Source organism: Mauremys mutica, chromosome 1, assembly GCF_020497125.1.
Source record: "Mauremys mutica isolate MM-2020 ecotype Southern chromosome 1, ASM2049712v1, whole genome shotgun sequence".
In the NCBI taxonomy this organism is placed as follows: domain Eukaryota; kingdom Metazoa; phylum Chordata; order Testudines; family Geoemydidae; genus Mauremys; species Mauremys mutica.
In genome coordinates this window covers 95,776,974-95,799,886 of record NC_059072.1, presented here as the reverse complement: position 1 = coordinate 95,799,886, position 22,913 = coordinate 95,776,974, and the positions used below count along the sequence as shown (strand labels likewise).

Genomic DNA, 22,913 nt, shown 5'->3' with positions numbered 1-22,913 from the left:
TCTGGTGGGGGCGGGAAACGACAGGCTAACACTGATGTATTCAGAGTGAGATCCCTGAGGCCCTGCAGAGGGATCCCAGTACATCCAGACTAACAGAGCCAGAGAGGTGGGGCCCTGTTTGCTCCCAGTTCAGTAGAGGAGAGAAAGGGCTGGTCCCTTCTGTGGCTCACCTGGACCCCAAGGAGCTGAAAGGATGTCTCTTCCCCGTCAGCTGCGAGACAAGAGGTGAGTTCCTCAGACACACTGCGTTACCACTCTGCTCCTTCCCTTTTGCTTGGACACAGGCCTCTTTGAAGAGACACTGCCTGGGTGTGGCTGCAGCCACCAAAACATTGGGCTTCCTTTGTGCGTGTGGGAGCCCTCAGTTTTTAAATAGGAATAGCCCCCCTGGTGCTATCAGGGGCCCCATGGAAGGCTCCCCATCCAGGGAGGGCAGCGGGTATTTGCCTCTTTGCCCTCCCTGCAGTTCCACCAGGGGAGAGTAACTTTAAACTGCAGCTGGGGCTCCACCCCAAAGGCAGGCTGGGACAGCATCCACACATCCCGTGGCTGCTCTAACAGCAAGTGGTGGCGCCTTCCAAGTTTGGAGTGGTGCTGAGTAACTCCAGCAGAGCAAGGGATTGTGGGCAACTTCCACCACTATAACGCCCTTCTGGGTGGACTCTCCACCGCCAGAGGCCCCTTGTTCTGGGGTCTGATGGCGGAAAGGTGAACTGATCCCCCTTCCATAGTCTTTGCTGAGTGGGAAAATATTCCATTTGCTAGAACTGGAAACCACCTTTTCCCCATTCCCACTACTCCTCCACTTCCTTCTCCAGCACTTTTACTTCAGGATTAACACACAGAGAGCTCTCACATTGTGGCATGTGACTGAGGCAAATGAATTTGCGCTTCTCTGTTTTTATCAAGGGGTTGGGCAGAGAAGGGCTTGAAAAGAAGGTGAAAATGGTCTGGTCAGACCTGTGAGCCCATTACTATTTATTGTGTATACAGACATAAGTGAGATAGGTGCCCGTGCTCACCGTAGGCCAAGGCAGACTGGTCTATAATTATTATCCTAATGTAAGTGGAGGAATGGTCCCGCTATTGTGAGGAACTTTCCTGGCTTATACATTATCCCGGTGGACTTAGCTAGCAGAAGGATCTGAGTCCTCGCTCCCACTCCCTTTACCCAGAGGCCTGCCTGACCTCAAGGACTCCCCTTCCACTCTCCCATGTGGCAGAGTCCTCGTAACCCCAACAAGGCTGGGCCCAAGATTCATGGGGGGCTAGGGCGTCCCCACTCTGGGGTGCTCTTTCCGCTCTGGACGCTTCCCTGATCCACTGACCATTGCGTTCAAAGAAAATACAATTTATTAAACAGCAATCAATTAAAAAAAATTAGTAAGAATTGGGAAAGGTTAAAGAAAAACCTGTCACCCCGCTCTGTGGCACGGGGACATCACAAACACTGTCTCTGGAATGTCAGGGAAGTTCAGTCTGTTCCTCACACGTCCCAGGCCTCCTCCTCAGGCCCTGGCTGTGCTGCAGGGATGCTGCGGGTTGGATACTTGCTCTGGTGGTGGCCACATGCACTCAGGCTCTAGGCAGCAGGACCCTTCTTCTCAGCATCAGCCCCACTTGTCAGGGTTATGATCCCTCTTCAAGTCTGGCCTGCAGAGCCTCTTGGCTGAGGGTTTCTCCCTGCACTGGGCCTGCTGCCTAGGGTCCCCCTCACTCTCCCCAGCTGCTCACTGCACCCGGCTCTGGACTGCTCCAGCCTCAGCTCCAGCTCCACCACTCTGCCTCAGCTCCAGCCCCAGCCCCAGCCCCAGCCCTGCTACTGCTCTGCCTCCAGCTCAGCTCCCCGGGCTGCTCCTCTAACCCCTCTCAGGCTCTGGCTGCTGCTCTCTCCTTAGCTCTGCCCTTCTGGACAGGCAGCTCCAGCTCACACTGAGAAGGATGGGACCCCATGCTCCTGACTCTCTCATTGGCTTGCCTACCTCATCAATCAGGCTGACCTGGAGCACTGGCCTCTCCCCATTGGTCCTGAGGACTGTGAATCTCAGGGTCTTGATTCCTCATCAGCCTTTCCCTTTTCTTTTGATCCTGGGAGAGGGCCAACCAAAAACCCCACTAAGTTTCAGAAAGAGGCCAACAGTCCCCTTACACCAAGTTTTCTAGACACTGTAGGATGGTCAAGAACGTGCCCTGGGACAATGTTATCTGTGCGCTAAGCCAGACCCTTTGATGTGTAGCCCTGCTGGTGTGGCTGGACCTTAGAGCATGGGGGCTGATTTTCAGACTCACGGCGTACCCACAGCTCTCACTGATTTCTGTTGGAGTTGTACGTATTCAGTGCCCCTGAAAATCAGACCTCAGAGGTCTATACAGTCGTCCTTGCAGTTTGTGGGGCCCCAGGCTTCCAGAAAGAGAGAAATCGGGGCATGAGTTGCTGCCTTCTTGCTTCTGTTGTTGTCTGCTGCCTGGCAGCAAGATGTTGCCTCCCCACCCTGGCTCTACTGCCTGCGAGGGAGATAGGACCAGCCCAGGAGTTGAAGAGCTTACATGGAGCCATTAGTTTGCTTGTGCCAAAGGCCAACACCAGCTGTAGTAACCCAGCTCTTTTTTTCTCTTGCCTTTCAGTGACTTTGACCAGCTTCCAAATGAGGTGCCTGTCTCCGCTAACATTGCAGATGCCCAAGAGAAGCGCGGCTTCACCAGTTACTATGTAAGAGAGAGACTCTCTCCTTGTGCTCACAGGTGTGACTGGCTCAGCATTGGGTCAGGGAAATAGGACGCAACCTGCCTGGCCTGATGCCGCTAGGCGTGGCCTGCTGCCTATACAGCCTTCCGGTCTCCATGTTGTTGGGTGGGGCCTGCCTTCCTCTGGAATGGGGAGGTGTCTGTCACCGGTGCACTCTGACAATCCAAGTACCTGTGGGTGTGGCCTGGCAGTGATGGGCTCTTTGACACTGCCTGTTTCCTAAGTCTTTCCATAGCCTTGTTTAGGAGATTCAATGGGGATAGAGGGATAGAGAGTCTGACAGGGAATAGCCCATCTTGGCACGTGCAAATTAGGAAGCTCCCTCCTCCACAGAAGAGGATGTCAGATCTGGACAGTGAATCACTGGAGCACCAGGGAGGAGAATGGGAGGGAAGGAGGAAGGAGGGGCATGAGATGTGCGAAGAGTGAGCTCTGGATGAGGCCTGCTCAGTGTGCCCTCTGCTGGGTAGGCTCCTCTTGCCAGAGGCATTGACCACCGATCTCTCACTGAGGGACTGCAGGGTTTAGACTCAGCTGCCATAAGTCTTGGCTGCTATCTGCTTAAGTCTCCTGGGAGTGTCTGGGTGCCACTTGGCACAGGGTTCAATGCTTGGTAATCAGGCCGTCCATTAATCACAGCAAACCAATCTGTTTGGGAAATCGGAGGGAGTACTGTCTGGTGGTTGGAGCAGGGGACCTGGAGTCAGGAAATCTGGGCACTGTTTCTAACTCTGCCACTGACTTGCTGCATGACCATGGGCAAGGCTCCTAGGCCAGAATGTTCAAACTTGTGCACGTGAAGTCAGCGAGAGTTATGGGTGCTTGCGACCTCTGAAAACCAGGACCTTAAATTAGGAGCCTAAATGTGGATTTAAGATATTCAAGGCACCCACGCTTGAAAATATTATCTTTAATCTCTTGGGGCATTAATTTCCTCATCTGTCAAGTGGCAGTCATAAAGTGGTGTCCTGCTCTCTGATGGAAGGTGATATAGGAGAGTAAAATATTATTGTTAGCATTATCTAATGCCTCAAATCCTCCCAGGTTTGCTGTTCGCTTGATGGTGTGGTAGGAAACAGTCACAGTGACGTGATCCATGGGAAACCTGGGGACACAGGCAAAATCAGCCTGGCGTGGTTATGATTTTATAGCACCCAAAATGCCAGGTTCTTAACAGAAGGCTTACCTTCAACTTCAGCCTCCTGAGAAAACAGCCCAGACAGTGGACGGCTGGCTATATGCATCTGCTCTGTGCCTCACTTGCACTCTGTAGATCTTATTAGGTATGCATGTGACCCTCACTCCCTCTTCTCCTTCAGGTGTTTGTCATTGAGGTGAAGACAAAAGGAGGTGGCAGATACTTGATCTTCCGCCGCTACCGCCAGTTCTACACCCTGCATAGCAAGCTAGAGGAGAGATATGGGGCAGAGAACAAAAGCAATACCTTTGCCTTCACCCTCCCCGTGTTGCCAGGTAGGCTGTTGTCGAACATAGCCCCGTGTCTGCTCCCAGACATTCTTAGTAGGTATTCCAATCCAAGCTTCTCCTAGTGGAGCTCATTGTAGGGAAGGATGCCAGAGTGCCGGCTGTGAGAACCAGTTCCCAGCAATGGGCGTTGTAGAGATCAGTGCAGGTGCAATGGCTGAGGGATCTCCTCCAGCAGGGAACACTGACATGTGGAAAGCTGGAAATCCTTTCTCCTGTATTTCTTGTCCTGGATGCTACTGGCATATTGCTTCCTTCCTATTTTCTTTTTGGTAACTCTTCTGGTTTGTTGGTTTTGTGCTTTCCAGGAAAGGTTTATGTCGGTGCGAAAAAGGAGATTGCAGAGAGCCGGATCCCTATCCTCAATATTTACATGAAGGTAAAGCTTCAACTTAGAGTTGAGGTTGCTGTGGGCATACAGAGTCAATGCTTTGGATAGGTCCCATTTGAAATCATCTTGGATGGCTATGTCCACCCCAGCAGGGGGTACCTAGCTCTCTTTATGACGCTCACCCTGGGACACCCTACTTTCCCAAGGCACCATAACACTGGGGAGAGAACTCCTTCATGTGCAGGTTGATTACACTGCTCTACAGCCAAAATGCTTCTGAAATAAATGTAGTCAAACTTTACTAATTCTGGGTCACTGAGAACGAAAATGATGCTTAAAATTGTTGATTGGCTCTAGTTTTCAAGATATGCTATTGGGTCAGTATATACGACCCTTGATTTGGGAATAGCGGAGGATAAGTGAGTTATAAAGGGAAGGGAATCTCAATTTAAACCAGAAATGACTAAAATACATCTTTGACTGGATCTATGAATAAATCTATGACTGGGTTTGGACAGTACTTGCTTTTTAGGCAAAACAATGAATGATGCAATCTGAAGCTGGTATTGCGTCATACATGATATGAATTGCATCATGTTATTCCTAGAAGTCATGGATGATGCAATCATAACGAAACTTACATCACTCTGCTGAACAAATTGCCCTATATCAGCTCTAGAAATCATACAGTGTCGTGCTCTCTTATTTGTCAGTGTTTGATTTTGCAAAGGGACACATTTCTGTTTAGCCAAAGTGAGCAGAGATGCCTCGTACTTGTGTGAACAGTGCAGATAACTTCTGCTATATTTGTGGTGAAGTGACTTTTGCATCACAAAAGCACAGTATAACCACTATGGTTAAGAAAGCCTATCACCTTTATTTCGGCTGCAAAATTAGAGATCAGGACAAGAGGTGGGCCCCACACATATGCTGCAACACTCGTGCAACAAATCTTCGCCAGTGGTTGAACAGGAAAAGGAAATCTATGCCTTTTGCAGTGCCAATGATTTGGAGAGAGCCAACAGATCATACCAGCAATTGTTACTTCTGCATGGTGCCTCCAGTTGGGAAAGGTGTGTCAAAGAAGAAAAAGTGGACTGTGCATTATCCAAACATTCCATCAGCTATACGCCCAGTACCCCATGGAGAAGGACTGCCGGTTCCTGATGCACCAGAATCATTCTCACTTGAGTCAGACGAGGAAGAGGAAGAGGATGAAACAAACTTCTGGTCCTGAACCATCAATGTCACAGGACCCACATTTTCTCCCATCCTCCTCCTCTGAACCACACCTCATAACACAAGGTGAACTGAATGACCTTGTCAGGGATTTGGAACTACCCAAGAGTAAGGCAGAGCTGTTGGGCTCCAGACTACAGCAGTGGAATCTCCTGGCAGGTGATGTTAGGGTTTCCATGTTCTGTGACCGTCAAAAGGATCTTGTCCCATTCTTCTTCATGGAAGGTGATCTTGTAGCCTGCAACAACATCGATGGTGTGATGGCAGCCCTCAACATCGTTCACGATCCAGATGAGTGGAGACTGTTCATTGATTCATGGAAGATGAGTCTTAAAGCTGTTTTACTGCATAATGGCAATGTTTTACCATCAATTCCAGTTGGTCATGCAGTCCATATGAAGGAAACCTATGACAACATGAAACAACTTTTGAGGTGCATAAACTATGACCAACATCAGTGGCAGCTCTGTGGCGATTTGAAGGTTGTTGCTCTCTTGCTTGGTCTGCAGACTGGATACACAAAGTACTGCTGTTTTCTCTGTGAATGGGATAGTCGTGCAAGAGATTCCCACTACATCAAGAAAGATTGGCCACTCCGACAGTCATGGGAGGAAAAGCCTGGGAGGAAAAGTGTTCAGCATCCACCACTTGTTGAATCAAGGAAGATTTTGTTACCACCCTTACACATCAAGCTGGGTCTGATGAAGAACTTTGTCAAGGCCATTGACAAAACACAAGCAGCTTTCAAGTACCTCCGTGGAAAATTTCCAAGGTTAAGTGAAGCTAAGATAAAGGACGGTGTCTTTGTTGGTCCTCAGATTCGTGAACTTCTTTGAGATGATGCATTTGACCATGCACTGCGTGGCAAGGAAAAGACAGCATGGAAAGCCTTCCAGTTAGTGACAATAAATTTTCTCGGAAACAACAAGGCAGACAACTACAGGTTGTTAGTGGAAAACCTCCTCAAGGCGTACAAAAGCCTTGGTTGTAACATGTCACTAAAGATACATTTTTTGCACTCTCATCTAGATTTTTTTCCACCGAACTACGGAGCAGTGAGCGACGAGCACGGCGAGCGATTTCACCAGGACATTGCAACAATGGAGAAACGCTATCAGGGCAAATGGAGCAGACTATTGCTGGACAGTGACAAGAGATGCTCCATTTAATGAATACAAGTGACAAGCCAAGAAGCGCCGAGTAGACACTGAATAGGACTAAACTATGTACATAATAGTTTTTTGCCTTTTGTTTCATAATAAATTTTAGTTAGATAACCCTTTTGCTGATTTTTAAAGTGTTACATAAACAGGACAGGTGAAATATTATCATGTAAAGCAACCATAAACACATGAAAAGACCTAGGTTTACAATTTATGATTAAAACTCTACTATCTACACAATATACATAGACACAAAATGTATAAACTTAAATATCTTAGAAACAGTAGCCAATCAGTTGTTTTAATTGTCATATTTGAATTCAGCACATCAAAATACATAATAAATAGCACATTTTATCTCTGAAGCAGACGACTTCTCAAAAATTGTAGACCAGTGTTATGGGCCCTGTGTTAAATGAGTGGTTGACTGGGTGCTGCAGCAGTTGATGGGCTGATAGGCAGTAATGGGGAGCCTTCCACTGCCCAGCTCTGCCCTCTTCCCACAGGGATCGCTGTGATTCCTGGGTGGGGGGATGACAGGAAGAGGGTGAATGTCCCTGGAGTAAATCAGGCACACTGGCAACACATTGGCCAAGGCCAGCAGTGAATAGAGGCAAAACCAGAAGCTGCTCAACCCTGTCCCGCTTAGCAGGGGGATTTTTGACAGTGATGCACCTCCTCTGTGTGTCGGTAGATTGGCGAGGTGTTTCCATTACCCAGGTAACATATAGGGCGGATCTCTCCCACTGCTGTTACTCTGCTCCCTTGTCTCCCCTGACACAGAAGCTGCTCTGCCTGCCCAGCTGGGTGCTGATGGATGAAGACCTACGACTGTTTTTCTACCAGTCGGAGTTTGACTGTGAGCAGGTGCCGAAGGGGCTGCGGCGGCTTCGCCCACGCACTCGCCGAATGTAAGCCTCTGATGTGTTTCCTCCTGGGTGCCTGCTCGAAGGGAGGGTGCCCAGCCCCTTGTCTCCAGCGCCCTTTGGGGAGAGGGAATTGGGGAGTCCCAGTGTGTCCCCCAAATAAGTCAGTCAAGTCCTGCCCTACTGCTTGTCTGTGCCATATAAACTGGACTGTTCCCACCCCCAGTAGCTAAAAACCCTGCAGTATTCAGGCTGCATTCTGTCCAAGGCAAGGGAAATGCTGAAAGGCCATCAGCACTGTTTTAAAATGGTGCCCCACTCATTGCGCTAGTGACTCTGTAGGGAGCTGTGTGTGGTGTGGGCAGGCCAGGGTTGGGGGCTTGATCCTGCACTGCTGAAGTCAATGGGAGTTTTGCCATTGACCTCAACAGCAGTTGGATCAGATCTTAAATGAATGTGGAGACTCAATTGGTCCCCATGCCTCACCTGAGCAGGGGCCTATCTTCCAGAGCAGCACTGGGATCCCACAGGAGAGCTGTGCTGCATAGAACAAAGGAGAATTAATTCCCCTCTCAACCCAGCAGCATGTGTGTGTGAAGGCCTGGATTGAATTAATACAATCCTTAAGGCTGAGATTTTTCCATGGGAACTAACTAGCCTCCCAGACTCCCCAGGGCAAGTCTGACTTCCTCGCTCAGCGCAGCGGGAGGGAGGGATTCCTCCAGAGCGGGGTTGGTAAGGGAGGTCTAAGATTCTGAGTACACGGTTTGAATTCCCCTCTGTGCTCAGCAGAGGGCTTTGCCAGGGAGGATTTGCTGCTGCGACACACCATAGCTGAGAACCCTGGGCTTAATGTAGTTGTGTCCGCATCTATTTGCTTGACTCGCACGTCGTGCAGTTACTCTGGTGCTTTGTAAAGTGACTTGTGACTTGGATCACCTGCCTCCTAGAGGGTGAGGAAGCAAAGACTGTGCTATTCAGCTACTTTTCTTACCACTAGGATGGGGTGTTTACCTTCCCGTTGTCTCCTTCCTCTGCAGCAAAAGCATTGCGCACCAGGCGCCTGGTTTTGACCGCATGGCAGCCCCACGGGCTGAGGTGGGTACCCTGTGTAGCATGTAGCAGGTTGTAAACAAAGCTGCTTTTCCACTCAGGGATCTCTCTTATTACATCTGTGCCGTTCTTGGGAGAGGTTCATGTGTTAGGGGAGGAGGGAAAATGGAATAAGCATAGATAGGAAATTCCTCTCACTCCAGTGCAGGAGAGGGAAAGGGTAGGAGAGACCAGTATGGGGTGAAGCAGAGGACTGAAGATATATAGAGACTGAATAACAGGAGGGTCTTATTGGAGGATCAATATGAGCTGAATCTCAGAAATGGCAGAACATAGAGAACTCACTGCCAATGTTTCTGCATTTAGAGGGGGTCACCCACAGACTCTGATTCAGCAAAGCATTTAAGCACACGCTTAGCCTGAAGTATGTACTTAAGTCCCATTGCTTGCTGTAAGATAAGCATGTGCTTAAATGCTCTGAATCAGGGCCTGCGGCATTCTCATCACCAGGACTGGAAGAGCGAGGAAAATCCAGTCCTCAAGACCTAAGCTGAGAAGGGGAAGCTCTTACAAGTGAAAAGGGGTGGGGAGAGAACGTGAAAGAGTGGGGGAAAGGAGGGAGAGAGATAAAACACGGAAGGTAAAAGTAGATGGGACAAGGCTGAATAAGACAAGACATTTCATGGGGAGAGAGCGGGTTGGGGGAAAAGAGTGTTTCAATAAACTGAAACCTCATGAAAGGGGGAACACTTACACAGCTAATAGTCCTAGGGAAAAGTTGGGCATTGGGAAAGATACACTCAAAATCTAGGAAGATACATGGAAAATAGGAAGAGCAAAGGGAAAAGAAGGAGAAGAACAAAGGGGATGGCAAGTTCCTGCCCCCCCTTCCCATTTAATTGGGTAGAAAACTTGTTTGATACAAGATTTTGACTCTGCCATTTGATGGCGATTTGGATGTTTCCGGCTGATTTAAAAATAATCTTTCCTGGCTTTGGGAAAGAAGAGTTGACACTCCTTCCTCAGCCCCAGCTCCCGTTGGATATTTGTAAGGCTGACTGCATTCCTTTCTGTCACTAACAGGAAGTGGGGTCTCTCCAGGGCATGCGGCTAGAAGCCTGCACTTCCCTGTTTGAGCAAGCAGAGGCGGCTCAGAGTTTTCCTGAGTTGAAGTGGTTTTTTTCCTCTGTCAAGACACAAGACACTTGCACTCTGAAGCTGGTTTGGGAGGCCCTTCTTAGAAGAGACACTAAGCTTCTTTTTTGGGGCCCCAGGGTGGAATATGTTGGTATCCTCTTGCTTCTCTAAGACAAATGTAAGGGGACTGTTGTCCCCTTACTAAAACTCAGTGGGGGTGTTCTGGTCAGCTAGCTCCCAGTACCAAAAGAAAGGGGAAGGGTTGAAGGGAAATCAGGACCCTGAGACTGACAGTCCCCAGGAACAACGGAGAGAGGCCAATGCTCCAGGTCAGCCTGATTGACAGAGCGGGCAGATTAATCAGGGAGTGAGGAGGCCTGGGGAGCGGATCTGGTCCTCTATGTGAGCTGGAATTGCCTTGGTCAGAGAGTGGGGCCGAGCTAAGGAGAAAGCAGGGGCCCAAGCCAAGCTGCTGGGAGCAGAGCTGTGCCAGCCAGAGGGGCCAGGAAGCAGGTCAGTGCTGGGAGCAGAGTCACAGAAACAGCCCACAGAGAGCAGAGCTGCAGCAACCAGAGCCAGAGGGGCCAGAGAAGCAGCCCAGGGAGCTGGAGCTGGAGCAGTCCGGAGCCGAGTGCAGTGAGCAGCTGGGGAGAGCGAGGAGGTACCCTGGGCAGCAGGCCCAGCACAGGGAGATGCCCCCAGTCAAGAGGCCCTACATATTATGGAAGTGGGGGAATGGTCCCGCTATTGTGGGGAACTTTCCTGGCTTACACACTACCCTGGTGAAGTGGGCTAGCGAAAGGATCTGAGTCCTCGCTCTCTGCCTGACCTCAAGGGCTCCCCTTCCACTCTCCTGTGTGGCAGAGTTCTCATAACCCCAACAAGGCTGGGCCCAGGATTCCTGGGGGGCTCGACCCCCAACCTTGTCGTGGACACTTAGGGCAGGGGCTAGGGTGACCCCACTCCAAGGTGCTCTCTCTGCACTGGATGCTTCTCTGACCCACTGATCATTATATACAGTTCAAATCAAATACAATTTATTAAATAGCTATCAATTAAAAAAAATAAGGAAAAATGGGAAAGGTTAAAGGAAAACCCATCACCCCGCTCTGTGGCACAGGGACATCACAACCAGCGTCTCTGGAATGTCAGGGAAGTTCAGTCTCTTCCTCACAAGTCCCAGGCCCCCTTCTCAGGCCCTGGCTGTGCTGCAGGGATGCTGCAGGTCGGACACTTGCTCTGGCGGTGGCCACACGCTCTCAGGCTCTGGGTGGAAGGACCCTTCTCCCCAGCGTTGCCCCCGCCCCGTCGGGGTTACGATCCCTCTCCAAGTCTGGCCTGCAGGGCCTCTTGGCTTCCTGACTCCCTGATTAGCCTGCCCGCTCTGTCAATCAGGCTGACCTGGAGCACTGGCCTCTCTCCATTGTTCCTGAGCACTGTCAGTCTCAGGGTCCTGATTTCCCATTGACCCTTCCCCTTTCTTTTGCTACTGGGAGCTAGCCAACTAAAACACCCCCACTGAGTTTTAGTAAGGGGACAACAGTCCCCTTACACAAAGGAAAGGAGGCTGCAGCCAAGGGGAAATGCCATGGAAAGATTTACCCAGAATGTATTCTGGAACAGAGGGATTCCAGCGAGACTTTGCCTTTGAACTGCCCTGCTCTGGGGATGCACACTTCCATCCCTAGGCATTAGCAGCTTGGAATTGTCTCAAAACCAGAAATTGTTTGGGCCATGGTTTTGCCCTCTGGAAGATCTAAATGTTCAGTGCAAGGCTATTAGAAACTATGGGCTCAGTTGCTTTGAGATCCTTTTCAGCTGCTGAAGACAGCAGCTCTTGGATCAATCATTCTCCATTGCATCTGTACCCTTTTTTTCATTAATAGTTACTATAGTTTATGTAGTTTATAAAAGCCCATTTAAAGAGCTATTTATATTAGTCACTAGCGAGAGGGGATTCCGGTGTCTGTCCTCCTTTATGAGAACCACCATCTTCTGAGCTCTCAGTCTTTATTTGTTATTCTGAACAGGGCCGGCTTTAGGCCAATTCAACCAATTCCCCTGAATCGGGCCCTGCCCCTAAGAGGGACCCACACCCAAGCCCCAGTATGATGTACTAGCAAGAGCCAGTGCGCTGTACTGGGGTGGCCCGGCTTCCCCAGGGGTCAATTTAAAGCGCCTGGGGCTCCCAGCAGGGGGAGCAGGGGGCTCCAGGGGCTATTCAAAAGGCCGGGTCTCCAACTGCCTCTGCCACCCCAGTCCTTTAAATAGCCGACGAAGCCCTGCCGCTTCCCCAGGGCTCCCGCGGCTATTTACTGGGCCAGGGTGGTAGAAGCAGGAGAGCCCTGGGCCCTTGAAATAGCCCCTGGGCTGCTGCTGCTACCCCGGTGGGGGGGGGAGGAGGAGGGGGCACTCACCGTACAGGGTGGGCTGTACCCCCTGTACCCGCACCCCCTGCCCGCACCCGCCCCTGCCTGCAGCCAGCCTTGCACCCCCTGCCCACAGCAAGCCCCTGTCTCCAGCTAGCCCCACACACCCTGCCTTGCCTCCAGCCCCGCATCAGCCCGTCTCCAGCCAACCCCGCACCCCTTGCCCTGCCTGCAGCCGGACCCTACCTCCAGCCAGCCCCCGCCCTGCCTCCAGCCAGCCCCCGCCCTGCCTCCAGCCAGCCCCTTGTCCACTGGTGCCCTGCAGTTCCCAGGGCAGTAACCCTCCCTGCACACCTGCTTCAATGAGAGGGGCAGGGAGCAGCTGGGACCCACACATGTGCACACCCTAGGGTGACCAGACAGCAAGTGTGAAAAATCGAGACGGGGTGAGGGGTAATAGGATCCTATATAAGAAAAAGACCACAAAATCAGGACTGTCCCTATAAAATCGGGACATCTGGTCACCCTAGCACACCCCCAGGGAGTGGCGGGGACCCACACATGTGAAACAGAGCTCATTTCTAGTTCAGGCCCATCTTTTTTAAAAAGATCTTTAGGTAGGGTTAACATACATCCATATTTTCCTAGACATGTCAGGCTTTTTGGTTCTTAAATCGCCATCCAGGAGGAAAATACGGACGTATGGTAACTCTATTGGTACAAAAAACTACATACTGTGGCACATCCCTTAAACCAGAACTTTTTATAGGGAACTGGTTGCGAAGAAATTAAAGTCTTTTTTAACATGGTTTTTTTTTTTTTTTAGTCATCCCCACTGGGGCCCCGCCGAAAATGTTCAAATTGGGCCCCGTACTTCCTAAAGCCGGCCCTGATTCTGAATAGCAGAAAGGATCTGAGGGGCTTGGGGCTCCAGTTCTCTATATGACCTTGCACAAACATTTGGATCTGTGATGGGAAGTGCATGCTGCTCCAACTCTCCCTGCTTTCCTGATTGCTCCAGCTCTCAGTGTGCATCTCAATAGCAGGGATCTATTAGGCAATATACTCCCAAGAACATGAGTTACAGGGAAATAACCTTTTCCTGTGAATATGCTGGACAGGGAAAGCAGGAAAGCAGAGCTGAGGTCTTCAAACCACAATTTGAGGACTTCAATAACTCAGACATAGGTTAGGGGTTTGTTATAGAAGTGGATTGGTGAGATTCTGTGGCCTGCATTGTGCAGAAGGTCAGACTAGATGATCATAATGGTCCCTTCTGACCTTAAAGTCTATGAGTCTATGAGTTCTGTAACTCTGAATTTGTCACTGAAATGGTTATTATTTCCCCCAGGCACTGTTTGACTTTCTTGGAACCAGTACACTGGAGTTGAACTTCAAGAAGGGAGACTTGATCTATCTACTCAGCAGGATCAACAAAGATTGGCTAGAGGTGAGACGGAGGTTACTGGGGCTTGCTAGAGTTTCTGAGCTGTCAGGGTACATCTGACGTTAGTCCATGAGAGACCAAGGCCCAGATCCTCAAAGGTATTTAGACTCCTGACTTCCTGTGATTTAAATGGAAATTAGTAGTCTAAATAATTTTGAGGATCTGGGATTAAACTTCTAACTCCATATTCCAGGGTCCTTCCTTTCTAGGCTCTGTTTGGATTTTAGGTTTCCTCTCCTCTGGCGCTTGTGTTTCACTTGTACTCTCTTTGCTTATAGTGCACTCTAGCGTACGTAGAGGTGAGTAGAACACACACAGGCCACAGAAAAGAGAAGGAAACTCTTGTTCAGATGTGATTGCCTGTGTTTGCATTACTTGTGACACGCTGCCCTCCAGCCCCACCTGCACCGCCCTGTTTTGGGGGGACTTGGACACTATGGGGAGGTAATGAGAATGGGCTGCGGGAGCATGCAGGATATCTGCTGATATGGTATCTCTGCTTTCTGTAAGAGGACAGCCTTCATGGGGAAGTATCTGATGTTTGTATATCATACACTGCCCTAGTCCTTCTGTAGCCAACCACCCAATCCAATATTCCTGTTACAGGTACGACATCAGGTCACTTCCACTGCACTCATCTCATTATGTTGATGTAGGGTACTTGGACTTTCAGAAAGCCTTGGGCATGGTCCCATATCAAAGGCTCTTAAGCAAAGTAAACAGCCATAGGATAATGAGGGAAAGTCCTCTCATGGATTAATAACTGGTTAAAAGATAGGAAACAAAGGATAGGAATAAATGCTCAGCTTTCACAGTGGAGAGAGGTAAATATCTGGGTCCCCCAAGGATCTCTACTGGGACCAGTGCTGTTCAACATATTCATAAATGATTTGGAAAAGTGGGTAAAACAGTGAGGTGGCAAGTTTGCAGATGATACAAAACTACTCAAGATAGTTAAGTCCAAAGCTGACTGTGAAGTTACAAAGGGATTTCACAGAACTGGGTGACTGGGCGACAAGTTAGCAGATGAAATTCAGTGTTGATAAATGCAAAGCAAGGCACATTGGAAAATATAATCCTAACTATACATACAAAAATGGTAAGGTCTAAATTAGCTGTTACCACTCAAGAAAGAGATCTTGGGAGTCATTATTTATAGTTCTTCAAAAACATCTGCTCAGTGTGCAGCAGCAGTCAAAAAAGCTACCGAATGTTAGGAGCCACTAGTAAAGAGACAGATAATAAGACAGAAAATATCATAATGATATTATATAAATCCATTATATGCCCACACCTGGAATACTGTAGGCAGTTCTGGTCAACCCATCTAAAAAAAAGATGTATTAGAAATGGAAAGGGTACAGGGAAAGGCAACAAAAATGAAGAGAGATTAGACTAAAGCGATGTTTAAGGGATGGTATGGCTGAGGCCTATAAAATCTTAAAAGGTGTGGAGAAAATGCATAGGGAAGTGTTAGTTACCCCTTCGCAGAACATAAGAACTGGGGGAGGGGGTCAGCCAATGAAATTAATAGGCAGCAGGTTTAAAACAAACCAAAGGAAGTTCTTCTTCACACAGCGCGCAGTCAACCCGTGGAACTCACTGCGAGGGCATGTGGGGAAGGCCAAAAGTACAACTAGGTTCAGAAAAGAACTAGATACGTCCATGGAGGATAGGTCCATCAAGGGCTGTTAGCCAAGATGGTCAGGGATGCAACCCCATGCTCTGAGTGTCCCTAAACCTCTGACTGCCATAAGTTGACAGTCGATGACAGAGGATGAATCTCTCAATAATTACCCTGTTCTCTTCATGCCCTCTGAAAGATCTGTCACTGGGCACTGTCAGAGACAGGATACTGGGCTAGTTGGGCCATTAGTATGACTCAGTATGGCTCTTCTTACATGACCATATCTGGGGAATTCTGGTGGCCATCTCCATGGAAATGACTTACATTTCCACAGCAGATCACATGTAGCAAAAATAGTGCCCTCTTTGTCATTCTCTTCCTTCCACTTGTCCCAGGGAACCGTCCACAATTCCACCGGAATCTTCCCATGTGCTTTTGTGAAGATCATTCAAGACTTACCCCCGGAGGAGGGCACTATCAATTGGCTGCGCTGCTATTACCAGGATGACACTCTCAGCATCATCAGGTAATGAGACGATGCTTTCAGGTGACTGCTGGAGAGATACCCAGACTCCTGCAGCCCAGTCAGGGATCTGCTCTGATCATGTGAGATGACAATGTCTTTTCCCTCTTCTAGGGACATATCAGTGGAAGAGGATCTGAGCAGCACCCCATTGTTCAAGGACCTCATGGCATTAATGAGGTACAGCACAGGCAGATGGAGGTGCAGGCACTATTGCATGCAGAGATTCACTCCCAGGCATATTTCCTGAGTTCCTCCCGCTCCTGGCTGTGTTAAGGTCCAGCCATCCCAGTGTTCTGGGCCTGACATACTCTTCCCTATTACTCTGGAGAGATGGCAGTTGTCACAACCTGGCCCAGTACCACTCTGTATGGTCCCTAGTCTCTTGTGAATGGACCCAATGACTGGGTCCCATGTGCTTCCAAGCCAAGTGGGCCTGGGCAGAGTCTCGTCATTGCTGCTAGCTGTGGGACTCTAGGACACACTCTCAGCCTCAGTCCTTTTGTCTGACACCCTTGGGATGTGGCGCACCTCTGTCCAGCCACCCTAGACATTCATCTACACAGGAGAGAAAAGGCATTGCCACCACCCGTGGAGACATCTGCAATGCACATAAAATGTTGGGTCCAAGTGTTGCCAGCATCATTGAGTGTGCACCTTCTCTGAGCAAGTCTTGATAATGTCTCTGCCCACCCTGTTATTTATGATTTGTATTGTCGTAGTGCCTAGAACCCTAGTTATAGACCAGGACCCCATTGGACTTGGTACTGAACAAACAGAATCTACCCCAACATCCCTGCCCACTGTTGCTAGTCCAGTGTGTCTGGAACTCACAGGCATTGCAGTCACATAGACATGGCTGGTTCTCCCATCTCAGCCCACCAATGCTTTTCCCCACACAACCCTAACCTTGCCAGCCCTAAGCTTATAGAAATAATGAGTCCAGGCCCTCAAGATCATGAGATTGGCTTGAGAATCCTGAGACTTCAATCATAAATGTTGGAGAGTTCTTTTTATTTACCTTCTGGCATTTGAGAAGGGTCACATTTTCAGATTATTTTCTCAAGCATGAGGTCTGAGATCCTCTTGTAATCAAATGACTGCAGGAGCTGGGGCTTTAAGAAAAACTGGCGATAAAATTGAGAGAGATGACAACACTATTGAACAGTGACCTCTCTGCACTCTAACACCTCCCTTTGGCTCACCTTGTTCTCTCCAACCTGGTTTTAGGAGGCCTGCGAGCCACTGAGCCATCTATCAGCTGGCTTGTTGTGATGGACAGTACCACAAATAACAAGCTGGACACACGGCAATAGGAGGAAATAGAACTTCACTATAGTTTTAAAACTTGGAATATTAAAAATCAAACATGGGGGCCAGTTTTCTTCCACTCTTGTAAATAGGGTGACCAGATGAGAAGAAGAAAATATCGGGATAAAAAAAAAAAAAAAACGGGGAGTGCCGCCAGCGGAGCAAAAAAACACCAAAGTGCGAAATTTCGGGACAAATTGCGTCCCGACCGATGGGGGCAAATGCCTAAATATCGGGACAGTCACGATTTTGTCGGGACATCTGGTCACCCTACTTGGAAAGGAAACAAACAAGGGGGAAAGGAGTTGTTTATGAATTTACCAATTTTAAATCGTTTTAATACACTATTAAACCAGTAGACCAACAGACCCGAGAGAGAACGCTGTGTGGCTTGACAGCTCATCTCTCTCACCAACAGAAGTTGGTCCAAAAAAAGATATTACCTCTCCCACCTTGTCTCTCTCATATCTTGGGACCAACGAGGCTACAACAACACTGCAAACAAATATTAAACCAATAAACTATTTTACTTATTGTAGAGCAGTTCTTTGTTGGGCCACTCATCTGGGAGCTGCTGGAGTAGCATCCCCCACATGTTTGCCCAACCTTTGAAAGGGGTAGTAGAAGAAGCATTATAACTTCATTTTGAATGATAGTGGAATTACAGATATATTCAGTAGGCAATACTACTCCTGCCTCCTAACTGCTCCAATTGCAAATTCACCTGGCCCTAGCAGTCTAGCTGGCTTTCTGTAATGGTGTTTGATACACTGTTGTCTGCTAGCAGCCAAACTCTATAGCATGTCCCTAGTGCAGGGGTGGGCAAATTACGGCCGGGGGGCGGCTTCCGGCCCTTCAGACATTTTAATTCGGCTCTCAAGCTTCAGCCAGGGAGTGGGGTTGGGGGCTTGCCCCGCTCCACACATGCTGGGGCTCTGCACGGCTCCCGGAAGCAGTGGCATTTCCCCCATCCGCCTCCTATGGGTAGGGGCAGCCAGGGAGCTCCACACACTGCCCCCGCAGCTCCCATTGGTTGGCAACTGTGGCCAATGGGAGCTGCAGGGGCAGCACCTGTGGACGGGGCAGTGCGCAGAGCCACCTGGTCGTGCCTTTGCATAGGAGCCGGAGAAAGGACATGCCGCTGCTTCCAGGTGCTTGGGGTAAGCGCTGCCCAGAGCCTGACCCCCAGACCCTCTCCTGTGCCCCAACCCTCTGCCTGGATCCCTCGCCCACCCTCCAAATCCCTCTGTTGCAGCCCAGAGCACCCTCTTGCACCCCCAACCCCTCATTCCCAGCCCCACCCCAGAACCCGCACCCCCCGGTTGAAGTTCTCACCCCCTTACTCCCTCCCGCACCCCAACTCCCAATTTGTGAGCGTTCCTGGCCCACCATACAATTTCCATACCCAGATGTGGGCCTTGGGCCAAAAAGTTTGCCCACCCCTGTGTTAGTGAGATGCATTGCTGGCAACCATTTTCAATAAGTAATGGCCTACTGCAGATGTACCCACAGAGGCCAGCATTCAAGTGAAGGGCAAAGAGACCCCGGCCCTCAGCTTCATATCTGTATAGTGTTAATACACAACGTGGTATGAGGACAGCTGATAGTGCAACTTCTTGTTGTTAAGAATCTGACACCTCTCATTGGCTTGGGAAGGGTTAACTAGCTTCAAAAAACTGGGTGTGCTGCCATTCTTTAGGGTTCTCCTTAGAGGGCTGCTGCCTCTCGTACACCAACATGCAATATCTTCCTGGCATTGTTTGAATCCATTTTTCCTTTCCTAGGAGAGAGTTTGACTGTGATGACATTGTTCTGAATTACCGGGACTCTGAGGGTGACCTGATCCGTCTGGTCTCTGACCAGGATGTCGAACTCATGGTGTCTCAGGGCAGGAGACGGCCCTCCGAGAAGCATTTTTTCCCCTGGGAGTTGCACATCACCCACCAAGATGACCTCAGTGTCTACAACACCAGCCCAGGAGGAGGCACTAGTCAGGCACTAGCAGTAAAAGGACAGTGACTGCCACAGGGAGCTGTTTCAACTGGTGGCTGCACCCCTCCATCCACTGTACTGACTGTTTCTTTTAACTAGGCTTGAGACAGGCAACAATCACAGCAGGTTAGATACTGGTGCCCCGGGACATGGAACAACCAGAACAAGTGGACCTACTGCCGCCTGAGAGCAGAAGTGCTGAGGTGTCAGGGGAGCCCTGCAAGCCCAGGCACCTCAAAGACTAATTGGACATTGTTAGTAAATGTAGCTAGTAAGCTGGATATAAATAATTGTAACTGTGTGTCAGTGTTGGGTTTGAAGTGTTGTTTTGGCTGGGAAGAGAAGATGTGCTATTGTGGACTATGCCTTTACGGGCTGAACGCCCCAGCATGAAATCTGGGTGGAGCGCAGCAGAAGCTCCAACTGTTGTCATGGGGCCAACTGGAACTGGTCACGGAATAAAGCAGAGCTCTGTCTAATGCCTTTAGCACTGAGTGATCACTGAGCACCACCAAAGGGAATGGGAAGGCTGCAGGGGGACCCCAAATGGCCCTTGGGATTCACCATGCTGCTGGGTCACCCTACAGTGAGGGGGATAATTTTGGGGGCTTTTATGACAACCTGTTCCTGCTCGTCTAAGCCCCGTCTCCCATAGCAACGTCTCTCTGTGGGCATGAAGATGCCAACATCTCAGGGGTCGTGTTCTCTGATGTCCAGATCCACTCCACAGATAGTAAATCCAAGTGGGAATGAATCCCTCAGAAGGGAGGAGATGAACCGTGGCTGGCGAGAGGGCATCACACAGTAACACTGTCCACTGGCTAGAGGGTGCAATGGTTGTTTAGGATCTGCACATGGCTGTCCTGTCTGATATGGCTCCTCAGGGAACCCAGGGGCTTCTAGAGTTTGTTTCTTCCTGCTGGCCCTACACAGGTCACCTACTTGCCACAAAGTTTGCAAGGGGAGAGGGACTCTCTCTTTCCCCAGTTGCCCCAGCCCCACCCCCAGTCTTGGAACTATTGATTATTTTGCCCACAGATGTGAACTGATTCTGGGCATGAATTAGGGCTGTTTCCCCACTATCTGTCAGTGGGATTAGGTCAGAATGAGCTGACTGCAGAGGAATGCCGGAGGTTTGCAAGTAGAAGACATTAAAATGTAATCAGTGGTAACTATGGGAGGATTATCTCCCACCCTCAATAATTAACTGTGACAGGTTCTGCTGTTCCAAGGTACATGGTGTGGAGGAGAAAAAATTGCTCAGTGACTAAAAAGGGAGGCCAAAGTGCAGTTTACAGAGATCTCCTATTGGGCTTCCTCCTGCTTCAGCACGGAGTGCACAGGTGCCAGCATGCAGCGCGCCATCCCCAGCCAAGTAGCAAGGAATCGTATGCGTATACACAGCACCATGGCCTATGGGGCTCTCTTTAGGCGCTACCGCAAGACAAATAACAATGACAATATGAACAGCAAGGCTGCAGGTGAGGGGAGGGGGTGCGGAACCACCCAAAGTTAGTGCTAGGGATCTGGGGGGGTGTCATGGGATCTCACCCCCACTTTGAGCTTGTGGGTTCAAAGATGGGGACCCGCATGTATTCTGCCACCACCCTAACCCTTAGGGTGGGGTTTCTTCTCGCTGCCACCACTCAATTAAGAAATGTGAATTGAGACACAGTCCTTCCCCAAAATCCTAGGGGATTCCAAGAGCCCCAAATCCATGGAGTTCTCACACCCAGGAGAAACAAACCATTCCCCCTGCTTCCTCCCCCCTCCCTTTTTCTAGGAGAGATACCGGGATCCAACTACAGAGGGATACCTCCTTTCCCTGAGAATCCACCCAAGGAAAGACCAACAAGTCCTTAATAGAAAAGAATTTATTAAGAGAACAAAAAGAAAGTACAGAATCTCTATGAGCCCAAGCTGGACACTCATAGGGTATAACCTTATCAATCTCTGGAGAGAATTCCCCCTCCCCCCTTTCTCAGTAAAAGCAATATCAGCAAACAGGAATAAAGCATTTCCTTTAGCAAACACACAATTGCAAATATAGAAATCAAATCATAAGACTAATTCGCCTTTCTAATTAATACTCACTATTAATTAGTAGAAACTACTCCAGGGGGGGTTTCAAAGAATGAAAGATTCGGGCCCACTGGCCTGGCACTGGTTTGTTGCTGTGCCAAGATGACATGGTTCCGGGCTCCTGAAGAGATCTGTTTGCATCACTAATTGGGCCTCATGCAAAACACAAGGAACTCAGTAGAAAGACTCCCATTGACCTCATTGGGCACTGGGCTCAGGCTCACAGAGATGATCTGGGATACAGAAAACAGGGCAGCTCGGGGGCGCAGCGAGTTGATACACATCCAGGCATCTGGGTGCAGGGGCAGAGTTAATACATGGGGGTTTTATGGTCTTGTTCTAATGCCTACATAGACACGTAACAAAACCACAGCACAGACTGGAATATGTGGCCTTCTCTATTCACGCAAGGCCTGGGACTGGATTAGCAAATCAGGAATGAGTTGGGCTAGGAATGCTTGGATGGCACCTATCTCCGCTCTGGTCAGCCTGAGGCAGTGCTGTCGGCCCCTTCCTTTCAAGAGCAATCAATTCACTATTCACGTGTTTAAAACTAATGAGTTTATCAGAACTTAAAATATCCAAAAGAAGAATTGCACTGCACAATGCAGGCCTGGCAACGTCCGATTAACATAGCAGAAAAAACAGAAACATACTCCCAGAACTGCCCTTTCCTCCCCTCATCAGCCATGTCACATGATGCCCCAAACAAGTGAGATGCAAGAATCCCACCCTGGTAGGTGACACATCTAAATCAATCAGTAATGGAGCTGACCGATGGACTAAGAGCTGATTTTTGTCAAGTGTGATCACTGGTTACAGCTCTGAGCCAATATTTTTTCCTTGCACTAGAGGAACCGGAAAGAACTGGGTTCTCTTTGTTTGGCACAGTTCATACCTTACAAGAAACTGCTCAGATCTTCACCAAAGCACCAGCTTGATGTTAACATCTTCCACAAACAGCCAATGCACTGGAAAGCAGCAAATCATAGTATTTTAGCAGTTATAGATTCATAGATTCCAAGGCCAGAAGGGACCATTGTGATAATCTAATCTGACCTCCTGTATAGCACAGGCCAGAGAACGTCCCCAAAATAGTTTCTAGAATAGATTTTTGGAAAAAACATCCAATCCTGGTTGAAAAATTGTCAGTGATGGAGAATCTACCATGACCCTCAGTAAATTGTTTCAGTGCTTAATTACCCTCATTGTAAAAAATGTATGCCTTATTTCCAGTATGAATTTGTCTAGTTTCAACCTGTCATTGGATTGTATTATCCCTTTCTCTGCTAGACTGAAGAGCCCATTATTAAATATCTGTTGCCCATGTAGGTACTTATAGACAAGTCACCCCTTAACCGTCTCTTCGTTAAGCAAAAAAGCTTGAGCTCCTTAAGTCTGTCACGATCATGCATGTTTTCTAGTCCTTTAATCATTCTCATGGCTCTTCTCTGAACCCTCTCCAATTTATCAACATCCTCGAATTGTGGTCACCGGATCTGGATACAGTATTCTAGCAGTGGTCATAGCAGTGCCAAATAC

General features: G+C 49.0%; 1 protein-coding gene across 1 annotated transcript; it reads left to right on the top strand.

The window, feature by feature from the left end:
• Window positions 1-35: 35 nt before the first annotated feature.
• On the top strand, window positions 36-19,768 carry NCF4 (neutrophil cytosolic factor 4). The gene is made up of 10 exons (XM_044981036.1): window positions 36-225; window positions 2,626-2,710; window positions 4,066-4,219; window positions 4,540-4,610; window positions 7,748-7,875; window positions 8,871-8,928; window positions 13,741-13,839; window positions 15,859-15,989; window positions 16,101-16,166; window positions 19,082-19,768. Exons 1-10 carry the CDS (start codon window positions 194-196, stop codon window positions 19,314-19,316), a joined length of 1,059 nt encoding a protein of 352 aa, XP_044836971.1. The 5' UTR covers window positions 36-193; the 3' UTR covers window positions 19,317-19,768.
• Window positions 19,769-22,913: the final 3,145 nt, after the last annotated feature.